General features: G+C 44.4%; 1 protein-coding gene across 6 annotated transcripts in view; it reads right to left on the reverse strand.

The window, feature by feature from the left end:
- The window catches only part of TNC (tenascin C), a 91,029-nt gene that overhangs the window by 11,907 nt on the left and 61,494 nt on the right, over positions 1-17,628 (reverse strand). For 4 of the 6 annotated variants that reach the window (XM_023628747.2, XM_023628744.2, XM_023628745.2 and 1 more), the window contains 7 exons: positions 14,338-14,610; positions 12,493-12,765; positions 6,805-6,927; positions 5,548-5,691; positions 3,275-3,394; positions 1,336-1,479; positions 440-570 (listed from right to left, as the gene is read on the reverse strand). In XM_023628747.2, the coding sequence (XP_023484515.1) occupies positions 440-570; positions 1,336-1,479; positions 3,275-3,394; positions 5,548-5,691; positions 6,805-6,927; positions 12,493-12,765; positions 14,338-14,610 (1,208 nt within the window). The remainder of the gene's footprint in view (positions 1-439; positions 571-1,335; positions 1,480-3,274; positions 3,395-5,547; positions 5,692-6,804; positions 6,928-12,492; positions 12,766-14,337; positions 14,611-17,628) is intronic. The other 2 variants (XM_023628749.2, XM_023628746.2) reach the window with 1 other exon arrangement.

Genomic DNA, 17,628 nt, shown 5'->3' on the forward strand with positions numbered 1-17,628 from the left:
GAATATAAATAGCATTAACAATTCTTATAAACAGTATTAACAGTTGATGTCATAAGGACCTGGTGATATATATTTCAATATATAATGGAATGATGCCATCTGTGAGATAATATATATGGCAAAGATGCAGAAGAAGCTGTTGGCCTTTGTTCAATAAAACATTAAAGGACTGAGAGTTCAGCTCCTAAAATGTCCTCAAGTCTTGTGAGCTGTGTTCTCGACCTTGGCTGGTTATCAAAATTGGAGTCTGGTTAAAATGAGAGACGCTGGAGCATGTGATTCAGAAAGTCTGGCATGGCGTCCTTTCCCTTTTAATTTTTTTTCAGCTCCCCAGATGCACTGGGTAAAGAAACACACCCAGATAATTCTTCCCTACTTTGAGGATCGTGTAAATGTTTCAACCAGCAAGCTTGGCAGTTATTTATATGTTTCCAGATACCTTGACTGTACCATCCACGGATTCATACACCAATAGGTAACCAGTGACAGACGCCCGGGGGGGTCGCCAGGTGAGGAGGGCAGTTTCCGACTGAACCTCAGTAGCAGTCAAATCTCTTGGAGAATCGAGGTCTGGAGAAGATAAGACACTCAATGTCAAATAAGTCAGTGAGTGTAGACAAAAATCCCAGCTGGGTATCTGGAGGCCCGGGTTCAAGTCCTTTCTCTACCATTGACCTATATGACCTTGGGCAGAGAATTTCCCCATCTGTGAATGAGGAGGTTGAGCTATGTGATCCTAAAGACATAAATTCTCTGTGGTTCATCTCATCCTAAGGGCCACATTTTCCCAAGCCCAACATGGTCCTGCCGGGCCTTGGCTGGATTTGGGGAGAAAGACACAGCTGTGAACATAATTACAATCCCCCCTTGTTTCTAAACAAGAGGACAGATGGATACTGGTATTGGCGCTCACCACTGCTCAAAGGACATTTCCTCCATTTCCCTGGTTTGCTGCAGTTTGTAAAAAAGATCTCAATGTATAAAAACCCAGCGGACATCTAGGAAAACTTGACTGAAAAATCTTGCTATTAAAAATATTTCCCTGCCTAGAACATGGATCATTAAACACCGGCTTTAGGGCCAATGGGGACTGGTTTTCCACTTAAAAATCCCTCTCTTAAAATCATTTCCTAGTCCGTGGGGAGAACAAGGTCATTTCAGTTCAAAAGGAAACGGTGTATTTCTGAAGGTCTTGATTGAGTGGGCACTGGTGAGTTTAGCTGATGCTGATGTCATCACATTGCAAGGACCTGACTTGAGAAGGAAGAGTATAGAGGGTTCCTGTTTAAGACCGAGTCTGTGGGTGGGCGCCCTCCAGCTCTGGGTGTCTTGTACCTGTTGTGAACTTGGTAGTGATGGCTGAGCTCTTCTGGGGCCCTTGCTCCGCAAAGATCCTCAGCGTGTATTCCGTGGCAGGCTCGAGACTGGTCAGCGCATACTCCACCGTGTTCCCGGACACCGTGCGTGTAATTTCTGGCACTGAACATGAAACACACACCCCGAGGCCGTTACCTTTCCCTGTCTGAGCCATCAGCGGACTTGGCACACAGCGCACACACCTACTTCTAACACAGAAACTTTCAGTGACCCTGCAGAAAAGCAGATTTGATTTCTGAAGTGGCTCACACCCCTTCCTCTCTCGTGAGCACTCATCTCATATACAAAGGATTTATCCTACGGAGACTGGATTTTTCCAGGCACCAAATCAGAGGGAAGAGGACTTGGGGGTAGGCAGTTTTTCCACATGGTGCCGTCTGGGACGGCGTTGCAGCTGAGGCACAGGGACCAGCCAGAGAGTTGCAGGCAACATCTCCAAGCCTCAGGCCACCCAAATTTAATTAGTCCCATTGCTTGCTCTCTCCTCTTTTTCACTTACCCATCCTTTTATAAATTGCCGAATGTTGTCAAATTATTAGGCTGGGGGTCACAAAAATTGGGTAGCAACAGACACAACAGCATGATCATTGCCTCTCAGCCCTGCTGGGTCAGGTCCAATGGTGGACATCAAACCATGATGTCCAAGGATATGTGTTTATTTCCTAATCATAGGTGCCCTACCATCCTGGCTTGCCCGGGACTGAGGGATTTCCCAGGGCGTGGGACATAGATCGATAAAACTGGGAAAGTCCTGGGCAAACTGGGACTAGTTGGCCGCCTACTCATCATCCCTAACTCCCTCCTCTTGTGGACCAGGCTCTTTTCTAGGCCTGCATCCACGATGTCCACGATTCCCAGGAACTACACTCTAACTTATTTTGGGGGACACACTATCATCTTCCCCGCCTGGGAAGAGGCTGCTTACAGGGAATATGTAAGAATGGAAAGTAAAAAGAATAAACCCAAACATCTCTCCTCCCCACCACCCACCAACTTGCTCTGTCCTCCGAAGAGCTCTCGTAGGTGGTTGTTAGGGCTGAATGAAGATTTTCAGAGGCCCCAGGCACAGATTGCGGTGCCCTCTCATATTAGTACTCAAAGTAAAAAATACTGAAGCCTAAAATATGAAACTTACATATGCTTGGGGGTTAAAACAGTAAAATCTAGCTCATTACAAAAGTATGGATTCATTTGTTGAAAACGAATCTCTCTTTCTACTCTGCTGCATTTGTATTTGACTTTACGTTCTGGTGGCCGTGGTTTGCTGGTGCCCCAAACAAGCATTTGATCTGTGAACTAAGTAAATCAGCACAGACGGTTGCAAAGACAGGGAGAAATGATTTCTGATTTCTCAATCAAATTTGCTAAACTGGCCTCCTCTGTGGCATCTGAGAAGCCTGGGCTCCCCAGAGCCACCTGAAGTAGCCTGTTTAAGGTTTAGATTCTGGAATCCTTTGTAAGAGATAAGAGTGCTGTTTGGAAAGGGTGACTCACACCGACAGGCAGAGAGACTAGCAGGAGAGGAAGAATGAGGAAAAGGCGGGGGAAATGTGGAGGCTGGAGATGGACTCTCTGTTTTTTCTTTAAATGGCCTACAGGACTCCCTTGACAGAACCACACTGTCTGTGCCCTTTCACTTGACAAGAAGCAGAGGAGTATGGATAAGGCCTCCCTTGTCACCCCCTGACAAGGTCCCTCCACACCCATCCACCCAGCCCCAGCCCATGAGTCTATTCTGAGGTTGCAATTGAGAGCCACAGGACATTGCTGGCCTTACAACCTACTCACGCATTTTTGTCATCTTGTACCAAATGTAGCATGGAGAAAGGAAAGCGGGAAGAGTTCATAGCAGGACAGTCACTCCTCAGAGTAGGGAGGATCTTGGACATGACCTTACCTCTCTCCCCTGTGTAGGAGATGACGTAACTGTCCACGGGGGCGATGGCCGGCTGCCATATGGCCAAGGCTTCTGAGTCAGTGATGTTGGCTGTCACCAGGCCAGACGGGCCATCCAGCGCTGCAAAGAAAGATGGCGATGTGTTGGAGAGATAGGCAATCATGGGGTAGGACATCAGAGCGCAGCTGCTCTGCTGTGAACACTGCTCCTGGACTCTTGGTGTTGGGGCACAGTGTCAGCTGCATGCACGGTTCAGAGTCCTGAGCTTGGAGCCAGAATGGGCCTGGGTTTGAGTCATGACCCCTTTCCTTGCTGGCCAGGTTACTCTGGCTCTCTATTTCCCACCTGTAAAAGGGGGACAACAATTCTGTCTGGCTTTATCCTGAGTGTTATTTTGATTTTCACATCATATTATAGACAGAAAAGTGCTATATAAACTGGAAAGAGCTGAACACATAACAACGGTTATCACTGTAGTTCCTATCACTTTCCCCAGGGAAAGAACTTACAAAAACAGAGGAGACTTGCAGAGTGAAGGCTGCCCCAGGCTTTCCTGGGCTTTGAGTGACAGCTCTGGTCCGGTGGCCTGTAGATAACATGGAGCCAGGCTCTGGGGGCTGATGGTCCCAGGTTCTACCTTGGCTTCTCTAGTGTCTAGTGTCTGTGCCCTTGTGTCATTTCCCTTCTCCAAACCTTGCTTCTTCACTTGTCAAAGAGTAGCTGCTGTAAGGATGAACTAGATGATGTGCATGAAATGTGCTAAGGGTGGCGCTCAATAATTGCAGTTGTTATTCATATGACTATTAAAGTTATTTGGAGTCTTAGATCTAATTTCCAAATGATTCATACAGAGAAAGGATGGATATTCACAGGGTCCTGGTCCTTTTAATTGACCACTACTACTACCCAACATCCCTTTCTTAGAAACCAACCTAAATATGACCATTTCCCTCTTGTGTTCACATTTATGACTCAACTTCTCCAAGATGGAAGCCCTGGGAGGATGGAGGGCAGCCATCATCAGCTCATTTTGCACATGGGGCTCCTGAGCATCAAGAGATGAAATGATTGGCCAAGGAGTCAGGAGGTGGCAGAGTAATTTTGGGGGCCCACATCGTCCACTCTGAGTTCCTTCCTGCTTCATCACGCCTGTACAGAATCTCCTTTAATGGAGGAGGGCAACAGGACCTCAGGAGGAAACACATCCAGCTGTTGCAATCCGTTGCCGTGGAGAATCCATGAATGAAAGATCTCTTTGGGGGAAATAAGAGCCTGTGTGGCAGGGTACACAGGACTCTGCGTTCAGATGGGATGTCTTAATTGCATATTATTAACTCTTTTAGTTATTAGGGTATTTTTGAAATTTCCTATGAGGCCCATTCTTTGGATCCCTTAATGGGTTAGGCTAGATAATTGTTCATATATCAAAGGGTAAATTGTTTAGAGACAGGGCTGTCTGAAGAGAAATTTTCCACTTCATTCTCCTTCAATGCAATTCATTATTTCCCCCTCCTTCCAGTGTGCTGTACAAATCAGGTTGTAACAGGAAAATAATCCCTTATTTTAGAAGAACACAGAATTTGGAGTCAGACCAACTTAAGTTCAAACTGGCTTCCTGCATTTACTAGTTTGGCCTTGGCTGAGGTACTTAATTTCCCTGGTCTCACTTGTTTCCTCTGTGAAATGGGAATGATAATCGCTATGGGGATGACAGGGGAGAGTTTAGTAACAGCGCCTGGAAGACAGTAGCTGCCCAATGGAGAGTCGTGCTTTATAGCCGTCACCATTCCATGCCTGGGGCAGCACCAGCCTGGAAGGAGCCTCACCATGGTCCCAGCCCTAGGCAGGGAAGGGAAGGAGGAGGATTAACGTGTAGAGTAGTGTAGAGTCGTTTACACTTACAGATGCTTTATATACATTCTTCCATGTGATTCTTATAGCTCCCTGCACAGAAAGCAGAATTGCACCCATTTTACAGAGAAGGAAACTAGACTCTAGAGAAATTAACTGACAGCTCATGTATCTAGAAGAGATAGACTTGGGATTCCAATCCCAGGTCAGCGTGACTCCTAGACTTGGCCTCTAACTTCTGTACCACCCCAGTAAACGGAGCCCCAGGGAGGTTAAGGATGCAGTCAAAGTTACCCAGCTCATAAGAGGCTGGGGATGAGGCTTCTGGTCCATCCAGTCCACTTTCCACTAGAATTTCCTAAATGGAAACTTTTTTCCACTTGCTGAGTCATGAGCAATAATGCTGAAGATGAGATAAATACCTGTGGTGAATGATCCAGAGACAGGCTCGCTTTCCTCAAAGCCCTTCATGGCGATGATGCTGACAAGGTACTCCGCACCAGGTAAGAGCTTCACCAGCCTGGTCTGAGTCTTGGTTCCATCCACAGTTACCACCGAGGGAGTCCCTGGAACACAGGAAAAGCAAAATCAGGAATGGTGAACCCCACCAAAATTTACCGTTGCCCCAAGAATGGGTGTCTCCGATTTGGAAATGAAACGATATCTTTATCCAACCATTTTCTCGACTTGTTCTCATTTGCTCCTACCCTCTGGCATAAGAGAAAAGGTCTTACTTTTTGCATAATGCTTTTTCCATCCCTGCAGATGCCAAAAACCGGGCCAGAAGAGGAAAAAACACGAAGTCACAATGTGCTAAAAATGACAAGTTTCCGTTCAGTAGAGAGCTAGCATGTTGTGCAAATTTTATTTATTTTTTCCCACAAAGAATATGGGAAGCTCACCATGCAATGCATATCTGATATAGTTAACCCATTGTCTTAGCTTAGGAAAATACGGACTCCCTTTCCAGCAGAGATTCTACTACGTAAGAAAAGAAGATAGTCATAGTCAAGTTTGTGCTCTTATATGTACTAAAAAATCTAAAATTTATATTTCTTTGAATTTCTGGGCTGATGAAGAGCTTGTGCATGTGCTGGTCAAACTCCCCATAGAGATGGTACGCCTTTCCCTGAAGAGGTTATCAACCATCCTCTCTGTACCTTCTTCCTCGAATGGCGAATTTACCACCTGATGGAATGTCTTCACATTTTCCCCGTGGTCTCTGTTATAGCCCGTGTGCTCTGAACCAGAACTCCCAACTCTACTGAGACACAACTCCTCATCTTATACTGAGACAGACGGGTTTTGGGGACCCAAGGGCAAAACCTCACATATATCCAGGTCAAGATCAGCTTTCAGATGCGTGTACTCAAACAGAAAAAGGCCAACGTATTTAGCGTCTTCTGTCAGTATGTGAAAATAATATCGGGGGGTCTAGTTCTCATCGAAGTTTAGAATTTCAAGGCTGGAAAGGGTCTTCATAAAATCACCCTTTGCAAGGTCGTTTCTTCCAAGGATCTCATAGCACTTTACAAATGAAGTTTATCTGGATGGTCTCAAACGTGAGGAAGTAGTTTTCCTTAGTCATGATGTTTGGGAGGATGGACCTATCAGGTTCTCTTTCCTATTCCCCCCAAACCCTCCAGGTTCCCCACCCTTACCCCCTCCAAGTCCCCTACCTCCTGCAATGGGCACGTAAGTAATCCGGAAGCTCTCCACCTGGGCAGTGGGCGCCATCCAGCTGACAGTGGCGGAGTTTTCAGTGATGTCTGAGAAAATGATTTCCTTTGGGGAGCCCATAGCTGTCAAGGAGAAAGCACAGGAAAAATCCAGAACTAGTTAACTAGATAGTTGACTATTTGCTCATCAACGATTCTTCCTGGATTCCTCATCCAGGAAAACTCAGCCCCTAGAGTTTGCACACAAGCTAAGCCTTTGGGATGGAGAGTGTAGCCATCTGTGGTCAAGTTGTGACATGATAGAAACAACCATTCTTTCGTTCAGGTAGGACAGCCATTTCGTTTCACTCAAGGAGGATGTTAACACCACAGCTGGTTTCTAAGGAAGTGAGGGTCAGTGGTTTCACACCTTGGAATCCATGCTCCTTTTGTTTGAATTTTAGCATTTTTTCAAATCTTTGCTTTCTAGTTCCTTTTATTAAATGACACCAAAACCTGACAACTTACAGTTCTTTGCAATTTATAAGGATTAATCCTCATTTAGAAAGCCCTGAGAAGATGGTGTGGTTGTAGCCATTCTACAGAGGAGTAAACTGAGGCTCAGTTCTCCAATGAGCATTCTCTTGCTGTGACCTTTCTGGGTCCCTGGACTGGGCTGCGGAGCTGACGCAGCTCCAGGATTTGGAAATATTGTGCCTACAGAAACTAACCTCGACAAACCCATTCCCAGAACTGGATAGAGGTCTCAAGCCAGGCGACCCACCTCAGGCCCATCACCAAAGCAAACACCGTGGGGACGTGGGGTCTACCTTCGGGGAAAGCCATGTCCCAGGGGCAGTTTATGTAAATACCTCCCCCGGAACCCACTTTCCTTTGGCTTTTCTCGGTGTATTTTTTGGCTTAGTTTCTGCCCTCTTCAGCTGACCACGCTTAACCAGAGAATGCAGGAAACAATTTTCAGGTCTCCAGGGAGCTCACTTCCTCATCTTTTCCCCTCTCCAACCCACGTTGATCATTAAGTTCTAAAACCCACAGCCCACTGCGGGAAGGATTTTTTTCTCTCCGTTTCTGTCTTTTTCTCTCCTTTATGGCCTTCTCCTGGGACCTGGTAGCCATCCCCAGCCCACCCCTTGGAAAGCTCTGGAAACCACAAGGGCTCTGGAGCCTGAAAGATCTTGTTTGTCCAAATACCACGGAGAGGCTGGGCAACCTTGGGCCGGTCCCTTCACTTTTGGGAGCCTCATCTGGTCAGTGGGAAAAGTGGTACCCACCTTCAGGGATGTTTAGAGGATTATCAGAGATCATGATGTAAAAACCCTAGCCCAGAATCTGGCACGCAGTAAGAACTCAGTAAACAGGATCGCCCTGCCTTTCTTTTCTTTTGCATATGACTCTTTTGTCCATGGGCCACCCTGGATTTTGAGGTGGTCCCCAGCAAAGATCTCGATGAGGCCAGTGGAGCAAAAAACCCCAGTGAGGTGTATAAACTCAGGTATTGAGTCTGTCCTGCTGCCAGCCTGGTCCACTCTGGCTTTCAGCATGACTGAAGACGTCACTGGTGCAAGTCCCGACACAGGGTAGAAGCTGTATCTTATGGCCACAGCTTTCCCTTCCAGATCCCAGTGTCCTCATCTGCAAACAGAAATATTTTCTGCCATGTCTTAGAAACCATAAGAACTAGTAATGTCAGCCATCATGCAGTCCTGAGGATGTGCGTGATGAAGCGGCAGCATGAAGATAGCCATTCGTAACCCGAAGGAATGGCACAGTGGTGGTGGAATCCAGGCTCAATGAGCATGATATTTTTGGTCAACAGACCTTGCCAGATGTGGAAGACTATTTGCTATTTTAGCATGTCTTCTTCTGCCATAAATAGGGTCCCGAGTCTCCAGCACTATGGCAGAGGAGATGGCCAATGGGAACCTGGAGATAAAGCCTCACAGAGAAACTAAATCATCCTCATTGAAAAGTTGAGACCCAGGCATGGACATACCTCTGTCTCTCTTTCCAAGTGGTACTCTTGATTTTCAATAAAAACTCCATCAGGGAAACACCTGGAATTGATAGAAACTCTCAAGGTGTTCAAAGAGGGCTTCTATCTAACTACTCTCGGCATAAAAAAGTTGCCTCCTCAACTCTGGGGCAAATGTCTTTAGTTATGCGGCCATTGACAATCATTTTAAAAAACCATTTCCCCTTCAACGTATTTTTATTGAACACTTAATATGTGTCAGGTCCTATGCTAAACTAAGGAAACAGTTCTTGTAGCCTGTAGGGTTTAACAGCAAGGATATTAGAGTTAGACTGACCTAGGTTTGAATTCCATTCTGGCCTTACCAGCTAAAAACACCTTAGCCTCTTAGGTCTCAGTTTCCTCGTCTGTGAAATGGGGCTGAAAGTGGCAGTCACTTGGTCTGGTTGAGTCACAGTGATTCAGTAAGGTAGAGTGTGTCAAGCACCCTTCTGCACATGGCATAAGGATGTGCTCTATAACTGGGGATTACGGTCTTCATGCTTTATGGGAGTCAGAGCTGGAGGCAGCCAGCATAAAGAGCCTGCTTCGTACAGAAGGGGGGATTGCCGAGCACGGGTCTCTGCAGACCTGCTGAGCCAGGCCCCCAGACATAATGCCACCGCCACTCTGTGGTGTGTGGTTTCATGGGCATCTAAACTGGAACTGAGCAGAGGAGCCAAGAGGCTGCCTGGCTAGGAAAGGTGGGAAGAGATGGGAGGGGACATGTTCTGGGAGCTGGGAGAAGGAGCACTGACTACCCCCATTGGTCTCGGGGGTGGAAGGGAGTTCAAGAGGTGTATGTCTGGGGGCAGCAATGGGGGTAGGCTATGGAAGCATTTCAGGGGCCTCACTAGTCCCATGAGGTGGCCTATAAGAACCTCTAGAAGAGAATGACAAATTTGTCTTCCCCCATGGCTGGATTTTGAACTATGGGGACCCTCTAGATGGTGCACAGATAAATGTTGGCATTTAACTCCCCAGAGGGAAAGGAAGCGGCTGGCAACTCTGGGCCTCCCAAAAGGGGACCAAGGCTACTGTGAAGCAGTGGCTCAAACCACAGAGGGGAAGAGGAGCCATTGCCAATGCAGGGATTGACTGACAGAAGGAGGAGAAAAGTCATAACCTAAGTGTCCATCAGTAGGGGAACGGTTAAATCAATAACATATATAGAGGAATCTCTGAGATCTAGTAATAAGCAAGAAACACACATACACACACACATACTCCACAACAACAATGTGTAAGAGTGGGTACATTAACTATATGCCCCAAAAAGCATTCAAAAAAAGAACTTAGATTTATATCTAATTTTGTCTGTTTGTATAGAATATTTCCAGAACAATCCAGAAGAAAGTGGTAACATTGGCTGCCTCTAGACAGAGCACCTGGGTGGCAGGGACACAGTAGAATAGAGACTTCACTGTACATCCTTTTTGAACTTTGAATTTTGATCCAAGTAGTTCATTAAAAATAAAATTTACATTAAATAACCAAACACAACAATAGCTAATATCGTTACAGTGAGTAAGGAAACTCTGCTAAATAGTTGGCATTCATGATCTTATTTAAACATCACGGCTGGCCTTTGAGGTAAAACCTATTTGCCAGATGAGGGCTCTGAGGCTCAGAGAGGAAAGGAAACTTGCCCAAGGTCACACAGCTGGTAAGAGGTATGGCCAGGATTAGACCAAGTAACCTGCCCAGAGGCCCAGAGGCTGCAGGCTTAACCACTAGGCTATGCTGCCCCTCACCACCCTCTCTGCTGCCTGGGGCCCTCAGGGCTGGCAGCCTGTGCTCAAGGAGAGGCACTTTGTGAACGAGAGGAGGAGCCACAGCAGGTTTTATAAGGAAAAAGAGGAACGGACCATCACAGACAAGAGTTGACAATTGTGCAAAGGAGGAAAGAGAGAAGTGAGGATGAGAAAGCAGAAGAGATACTTCGTAAAGCTGATGACAGGAAGATGGAAATTAGACATCAGTCTGCTACGCTTGAGGGTCACCTCTCCTGTCCTCCCCAAGTACTGGAGCACAGGCGTGCAGGCACACGTGGGCACACAAACGTGCATGCATGCGCGCATGCATAGACACACACACACACACACACACACGCACGCATACTTCTTTGGCTGTGAAATACAAAGCCTCAGAGCAAGAAATCAAAGAAAAAGTTTTCTGCAAGAGAAGGATCTGCTTTGTCTTTTCTTTTGTTGTTAAAAAAAAAAGCTCATGATTATTCATTCTCCTTTTTTGCTTTAGAGCTGCAGGGCCTCTAGAAAAAAAGATCAGCAAAACAAAATCAGTGATCAGCAGTAAACTTTGAAAAGCAGTGTTTATACACCAAGGTCAAAATCGGGCTCTGCCTCTGATCTCCATTTGTTTTATGGGAAGCCACAGGGAGGAGGAGACAGGACCCACATCCCGGGGATGGGGTGTCTGAGTTAACTAGAAACAGGGTTTTTCCTCTGACTGAACTGCTGCCTGGACTCAGCAGCCCCTCCACATCTGCAAATACCGATTATGATGATTTCCGTAGGTGGCTTCTTGGAGCTCATTAGGTCCTGAAATTTGACATCATAAAATACCCGTCTCCAGACAAAGAGAAGAAGGTTTTGGCTAGTGTTATGCTATGCCTGTCAGAGAAGGCAGGTAGGTCTGGTGGTTGGTTATCTGTCACCCAGCCTGCTAACATTTAACAGTACTAAAATAAGTCAACATTCGGGTTCTACCCCAAGTCTGGCTGTGTGACCTTAGGCAAGTCGCTTCACCTTTCTGGTCCTCTGATTCTTCATGCACAAACAGAAGAGGCTGGGCTGCATCATTTCTCAGATCCCTTTTACCTCTCCCTGTGATTTTGTGATTCTTTCCTCTGGTTCCTTTTGAAGCAGCCATCTCTAGTGAATGCTGTTTCTCCAGCTCCCTCAGTTTCATGAGAGAATTCACCCCACCTCTTGTAAGTCTTTCCTTTTCCCTCTAAAGAGTCATGTTAGTATTATTATTCTAAAGAGTCATGTTATTCACCATCTTCCTCTTTTTCCTTGAAACAACTCAGTGTGGAAAACGGTTTTCATTTCTCCCTCTAGTGCCTTTTAGAGTTGCTATGAGTATCGGACAAAATTAGTGAGCTTCATGAAGAACAGCCTATTAACCTTGCCAGCTTCCTCTTTTTTCCCTTCCCCATCATGGTACTGATTATTCACACATAGCATTTTATAAATATTGATTTTTATAGGTGGAGGTACCACTTTTCCATTATCCCTGCCTAATATAATTTGAACGTTTGACCAAAGAACAAAGAAGTGTATCTGTGGATAAAAAATGACGAGATAATAGGTAGAAGGAAAGTCTTTGGAAATTACAAAATTCAATGTGTTAACGACAATACTGAAAACGTGGATAGCTCTCATTTGCTGAGTCCTTGCTATGTGCCAGACTCTCCACTACGAACTTTCTACGAATTCTCTCTTTTAATCCTCACAATGCTATTCAGAAAATGGTATCATACTCTTTTTGCATAAAGACTTAGCCAAATCGTCTGTCGTCTGTCTACAATCAAAAGAGCCAAGATCTGAATGCAAGCCTGTCTGCGTCTGAAGCTCTTGTAATTTCCCAGCCCTGTGAGAAGAAGACCCCAAGCTTGTGACTATTCTCTGGTTTCTCCTGGTTATGTACGGTACCTGTTGTTGCTATAGCACTGACTGGCTGGGACCGCCTTCCATTGCTTATTCCATAGAGTTCAATTTCGTATTCAGTGGCCTCTCTGAGACCTGTTATGTCCCTGGTACGTTCGGGGGCAAGTAGGGTTATTTCCAGTGGCTCAGACTGCTTTTTGGTATCTCTGATTTTGAGAACAAAACTGTCGAAGACCCCTTCATCAGCTGTCCAGGACAGACGGAAACCGTCTGGGGTGGCATCTGAAACCAGAAGGTTGTCAACTTCCGGCTCGGCTTCTAGAGGGGGAGAAAATGGTGGAGGGAGGAAAGAGAACATCGTTTACCAGCCTGTGCAAACTTCTCTCCAGTGGGAGTATCAATACGTGGTGATGTCCTGGCTCTCAGAGACACAAGTGTCCTGAGATACAAAAATAAAATTATTCAACACGAACAAATCTAGTAGGTCGAGGAGAGGGGAAAGGTGGAGTTGACACATTCAACATAAGCCAAGTGGATGCTTGCATATGTGAATTTTGTCTAAAAGCAATTCTATAAATCCACATCTGGACTCAGCGTTGGCCCCACCCATGCATTATTAAACAAGTTCAAAGCCAGTAACTTGTTTACATTTGCTCTCTGTCTTCCAGTGGCTGAGTGCCCATCCTCTGCGAGACCTTTTTCTTTTCTTTTTGAAAAGACAAATAAACCAGCATTAACGATCTGTAGAGCTGCCCATGATGATACTGCTGATTATATTTCCCTTGATCCTGAGAAAAATGGCTTTTAAACTGCTGTAAATGTTATAGTCTTTTTGCTTTTTTTGGGAGCTGTTTTACTAAAAAAGACTCCTATTCTTGACTTTCTTGTTTGCTTTTTTTAACCGTTAGATGAGTACTCGGATGGCAGAACTGAGGCTTGGAACCTCTTGTGCTACATACTTTGGACTCAAGGTATTATCTTGGATTGCCTTAACTAGACAAAACTCAAAGTCAAGGTAAATTTTGACCTGAGTTTCCCAAAGTGCACTCAGAGTATACTATTCCTGTTTGATCCTCTTCCTTAAAAGGTATCCATTGTCAAATAAGTTTGGGAAATACTGCCAGGGTAATTCACTCTTGAAGAGGCACATGCACATTAGGACGTTCTGCAAAGCCTTGTGGTCCAAGATCTTGTCAAACTATGTGTAACTCAGTATTTCCAAAACTTATTTGAACATGGAACTTCTTCACCAAGTGGGACCTTTGAATATTCTATGGAGCCAGTAATCTCTAGAAAGACTTTGGGAAACACAGATTTTTGACGGTTAAAGTTGTTAATGCTACCTTTCTCTAGGAATTATTAGCCTTTAGAATATTATGGATTTAGTCTGTGTTGGAGAAGCTCTATGATATTAGTGTTTACCAATATAATAAATTCACAGTTGGTTTTCCAAAGACAAGCCCACGCAGCAAGTTTATCAGGTCACAGTTGAGATTTTGAGAGGGCAAAGGTTGTAAATAAGTTTTTGAAATATACTCTTTGGTATATTTCCTTTGAGAAGGCTGAAATTAGCTGAGGACCAGCCAGGATGAACACAGGGGAGGGTGATGTGGAGTAAGCACACAAGAGCAATGGACAAGACATGGTCTAGAAGATTTGGGACACGAAGTGGAAACATTTCGACCTTCTCATTTCTGGAGCGGGAGAAGGGCGTGCTCATTAGAGACATAAGACAAGGGAAAGTGTTGAAGGGAACATAAAAGAATAAGCCACATCGATGGATTAAGTAGAGAACATGGACAGGGATATTAAAACCATGGTGATCTGGTAGATGAATTACATGGAAGGGAACCAGGAAGAGGAGAAAATGGCTCACTTGAATCAAAATACCTGTAACAATCTCAGCCCTCAAGGGCTTGGTTTGGTGCCCTTGGGTGAAGCCAGAGACCATAACCTCATAGCCAATGCCAGTTATGAGGCCTCTGAGCTCCAGCTTCCTCTGGGTTCCTGAAAGTGTGAATTCCTGGGGATCCAGCAGCTTCCCAGAATCCACCACCGTTACTAGGAAGCTGTCAAAGGCATTCTCCGATGCCATCCAGGAAACTGTGAACCCGTAGGGATTAATGTCGGAAATGGTTAGGTTTTCCAGAAGGGGCAGGGCCTCTGAAAGAAGGGAGGGATGAAAATAACTCAGGTTAGCAGCACTGACTCTTCTGGGATAGCACAAGTCTCCACGAACGCTGATAGATACCCAGTCAATCATTAAATGTGTGATAGGCTCAGAAATGAATATTTAGTAAGAGCTTACTTGATGCCAAACAACATTATCTTGTGTAAATCTCTTAACAAGCCTATGAGATAGATATTATTCCCATTATACAGGTAAGAAAATTGAGCTTCACAGGATTGGTTGACTTGACCAAAGCCACAGAGCTAGCATGTCATAGAGCAAGGTTTTTAGCTGAGTCTCACTCCAAAGGCCATGAATTTTCCCCTATAAAATTGGATATCTTGTGTTGGGTTTGGACCACTTTCTCTACTTCCCACTGTCTTCTGGTCTTGAAGGGAAACAGCTTTTTTCTTTTTTTTGAAAACATGTTTCTTTTTGCTACACTTCTTATGTTTCTATTTCCTTCTAGTTCACATTTTGAATCCTGTTGATTAGACCAATTAGTGACATACATTCTCGTAAGCTGAGATAAAGGGAAGAGGTAAGACTTTTCATGCATCAAAGTTAACAAGTTAAGGTTATGGCCCAGGAAGAGCCATAAGAATTTACTGATTCTTTTGCTATTTATTTTCCTGGATAAAGTTAGGAGTTAAAGACAGGTCTGAATCTTTAGTAAATTCTGTCGTCATCATTTGTTCATTCATTAACCAAACATCTATATCTCAGGCACTCTTATTTCTTAGGTGCCAAGGGATCTTTCCATGCATCGGGATTCCCCAAAAATGTGAGCTTATATCAGCTAAGTTTCTGTCAATACTTCCCAATTGACAAGGCTTTATGTCCATTATCTTATGGAATCTTCACAACAACACCGTAAAGTACATATAGCTACCTGCTCTCTCACCCCCATGACATCTAAAGAAACAGAGAGATAAATGGCTTACCCAACATCACATAGCTACTAGGTACCTAGCTGGGATACAACCCAGAGCATCTGACTCCAAGTGCAATGTTCTTTCCACACCCTATGCCAACGTCTAATTATTCAACCCCATCAGTGCTGGCAATTTCTGAGACATGAGCAGGATTAGTGGGGAATGTCCAGCATCTCCCCTCAAGTAAGACAAAACACACTAATGGTGAATGTATTTCTTTTTTATCGGAGGGGCATGGGGTTGGGAATTCCACGGCCAAAACTGCTGGAGCTGCATAGACTTTAAAGCCTTCTTTTCCATTGCAGCTAAATGGAAACTTCCAAAGAGATAAACGACCTTACTCAATGCCCAGAGTTTAATCCACAGGATGTAAAGAAAAATATTTTAAAAAGAAGTGTTTGGTGACTGAATGAACAAGTGAACAAATGCCCTCATCCCCTAAGCAGAGATTTAAGTTTTCGTTGTAGCTTGGACTTCCTGTACTTATTTTGAAACACTTGGTGTTTATTTTGAGACTTTTTTTTTTTTTTACCATGTAAAGACCTTCCCCAAACCATAACTCTATCAAAGGTAAAGAGGAAATCACATACACTGTGCAAACAGGCTTCCTTGTCTGCAAGACAAGAGTCTCAAATGCTGCTGCAGAGTTTTGTTTAGAGAAGTGGAGTTGCTCTTTGATAGCTGGCCTCTTTGCACCTCCATGCCATCAAAGCAAAGGAATTCCAATGAAAAAGAGTGCATTCAGGCTAATTAGTCAATTAAGGGCTTGTTATTTACAGTCTCTCATGTTCAGTTTTTTTTTCTCTTTTTTGAATATGCTTCTTTTAAAACGCAGAAGCTTTTCGCTTCAAGGATTAGCGGAGACAATGCTGTAACCGCATCCAGGATTCCCAAGATCAGCTCTCCCAGCATCCCTTTCTTCTCTTTGTTCTGTGGGGGATCAGGCAAGAGGCTACAAGTAAAGGCCTGATGGGATCTGCGGCTGGCCATTCCTCCCCTTCTGGGCAAAGAGATTCTCGAGTCCTGGCTCCCTCCTCCCTTCCCCCAATGCTCCACTAAGGAATTACCTTGTTCTGCATTTGAAGACTCTCTGAATGATTGAGTTCACATTACATAACTAGACAGGAAATCTAAACACTTTTGATCTCATATTAAAACACGTCCAATGTTCTCTTAAAAATAATCAAAAAGCCATGATTGCATAGGTCTATTGTTTCTATCTAGGCTTGTTCCTTATTTTTAAGAACACCACTTTCCTCATACTGTTGGAAGACCGCAGAAAGGCCCCAGCCTCTGTAAAATGCTTACTGGATGCCAGGCAGTTAAATTTCATCATATCCACTTAATGCCTGTGACAAGGCTGCCAGAGGTACCTGTGGGTATCCTTTCTTCATACATAAGAAAATTGGGGTTCAGAGCAGTTAAGAACCAGACAAGGTTATACAGCTAAAAAGACACGGGAGAGGGTTAGAAACCACTCAGGCTTGATCTCAAAATCTTGGCCTTCTAGGACTCCATGCTGTCTCCAATCAAATATTTAATTGAACTTATTAATATATCTTATTTACAGCAATTTAGACCCTGGGAGAGGCCTGGTTTAATGTGAGAATCAGACAGCAAAGTCAGTCTCCTGAAAATTATCGTTAGTGGGAGGCAAGGGACTTCTAAATATTTTCTGAGGTTTTTCAGGCTAGAGATTTGGTAAATCAACACCATTTGCAGCCTTTGCCACTGATTTAGGATAATCTCAGGAGAGAAAATAGAAAACCATTTCTTTATGTAATTCAAGGAGAAGTTAGAAGTCAAGTGTAATGGATGGGTAAGGTTTTAAACTTGGGACTTCTCTGCTATCCTAGGTTGAAGCTTCATCTGTCGTAGATGTTAATTTTCAGAAGAAGTATTTTTTACAAGAAAAAGATAAATTACTATATTTCTGGGACAGGTCGTTTATGGACTGCCTTACCTAGCATGATTTATGGACAAAATTCCTGCCCTAGGCCTTTGTTAACTTAGAACTCACTCTTTAGCCAGAATCTCCAAACTCTGGCTCAGACAGCCTATATAACTGGGTGTGAA

The sequence above is a fragment of the Equus caballus genome, chromosome 25, assembly GCF_041296265.1.
Source record: "Equus caballus isolate H_3958 breed thoroughbred chromosome 25, TB-T2T, whole genome shotgun sequence".
NCBI lineage: Eukaryota > Metazoa > Chordata > Mammalia > Perissodactyla > Equidae > Equus > Equus caballus.